The sequence below is a fragment of the Capra hircus genome, chromosome 15 (genome assembly GCF_001704415.2).
Source record: "Capra hircus breed San Clemente chromosome 15, ASM170441v1, whole genome shotgun sequence".
NCBI classification, from domain to species: domain Eukaryota; kingdom Metazoa; phylum Chordata; class Mammalia; order Artiodactyla; family Bovidae; genus Capra; species Capra hircus.
This window is the reverse complement of record NC_030822.1, coordinates 3696019-3697919: the sequence shown is the minus strand read 5'-3', so window position 1 is coordinate 3697919 and position 1901 is coordinate 3696019. Positions and strand designations below refer to the sequence as shown.

The 1901-nt window shown below is 39.0% G+C and overlaps 1 protein-coding gene across 1 annotated transcript; it reads left to right on the top strand.

The window, feature by feature from the left end:
• LOC102186788 (olfactory receptor 8K3-like) lies at positions 631 to 1557 on the top strand. Its single transcript, XM_013969923.2, has one exon. It carries the CDS (start codon positions 631 to 633, stop codon positions 1555 to 1557), a length of 927 nt encoding a protein of 308 aa, XP_013825377.2.

Sequence of the window (1901 nt, the reverse complement as noted above, 5' to 3'; positions counted from 1 at the left end):
TATCAATCCATATCTATACCAACACATCTACCAACTCTGGTCAGTCTTGGCCCTTTGGCATTTTGGGCTATATAATTCCTTGTTGCTACATCAAACACTTTGTGACCCCACAGATTGTACCCACTGAATTTTCTTGGCAAGAATACTGGAGTGGGGTACCATTTTCTCCTCCAGTGTGTCTTCCAACACAGGGATTGAGCACATGTCTTCTGAGTCTCCTGCTTTGCAAGCAGATTCTTTACTCACTAAGCCATTGGAGAAGCCCCCTTGTTGTTTTGGGGGGCAGCCCTAATATATTAGGATAAATACCAGTGTCACTGGTTTCTAACTACCTCCAATGCTGACAACCGAAATGCCTCAAAATATTGTTACATGTTCTTTGGGGCGTTAATCTCACCAGTGAAAAACTACAGGTCTCGCTCTCTCTCCAGATGTATATTTACCTCTCTTTTTTATTTCTATTTAATTTGTATGTTTTATTTAGAGGATGAAGAATTTTTCTTTGTGTTTAAAATATAATTTAAATTAATTTTATTTATGTCATGTATGTAAACTAAAAGAAATCACTAAATTCCATTAATGATATCATTGACTACACGATATCTCTATTAAAATAGGTTTCCTGATAAAATGGAAGAACACAACAGAACGGTGCTGACTGAATTCATCCTCATGGGAATCACAGACCGCCCTGAACTGCAGGCTCCATTGTTTGGGCTCTTCCTCATCATCTACGTGACCTCAGTGGTGGGCAACTTGGGCATGGTCATCCTCACTAAGGTGGACTCCAGGCTACAGACACCCATGTACTTCTTTCTCAGGCACCTGGCTCTTACTGATCTGGGTTATTCAACAGCTGTGAGCCCCAAAATGTTGGTAAACTTTGTTGTGGATCAAAATAAAATTTCCTATCGTTTGTGTGCCACACAGCTGGCTTTCTTCATCGTGTTCATTATTAGTGAGCTTTTTATCCTGGCGTCAATGTCCTATGACCGCTATGTGGCCATCTGTCAACCCCTGCTTTACACAGTCATCATGTCACAAAGGGTGTGTCGGGCCCTGGTGGCAATCCCCTACCTCTATAGCACACTTGTTTCTCTTCTAGTCACTATGAACATTTTTAATTCATCCTTCTGCGGCTATAATGTCATCAGTCATTTCTACTGTGACAGTCTCCCCATATTATCACTGCTCTGTTCAAACACACACGAAATTGAATTAATTGTCCTGGTCTTATCAGGATTTAATTTGATTTTCTCTCTTCTAATAGTGCTTGTGTCTTACCTGCTCATCCTCACAGCTATTCTCAAGATGAACTCTACTGAAGGTAGGCAGAAGGCTTTTTCTACCTGTGGATCCCACCTGACAGTGGTCACCGTGTTCTATGGGACTTTGATATTTATGTATGTGCAACCAGAGTCCAGTCATTCCTTTGACACTGATAAAGTGGCATCTATATTTTACACCCTTGTTATTCCCATGTTAAATCCCTTGATCTACAGTTTGAGGAACAAAGATGTAAAATATGCCCTACAAAGGATTTGGATGAAATTATGAAATATTTTTTTTCCTTAAAGATCGCTATCAATGTGATTCCTGTAAATTAGTTTCAGGACTTTATACTTGGCTGTCTGTGTTTTCAGAAGAAAAAGCAAATATAAATGAGTTCTTCACATATTTTAGAGAATGGCTTTTGCATGTCAGTCACACTTCTAAGGGCTATAAGTCCATTCGTGTAAGAAAAACAGAAGAAAAAAAAAACTTTGCATTTCTGAGAAAAAGAAATGAAACATAACCAAAGTAGTTAAATCAATTTTTAGAGTGTAGTAGAATAAATTAGGAACTATAGACCATGGAATAGTCAAGGAGAGTGGGCATGCTATGGGGGAGATAGAGAATGG

What these genes read in the sequence shown, in the direction of transcription:
- LOC102186788 (XM_013969923.2), top strand. Translation starts at nt 631, where the DNA reads ATGGAAGAACACAACAGAACGGTGCTGACTGAATTCATCCTCATGGGA.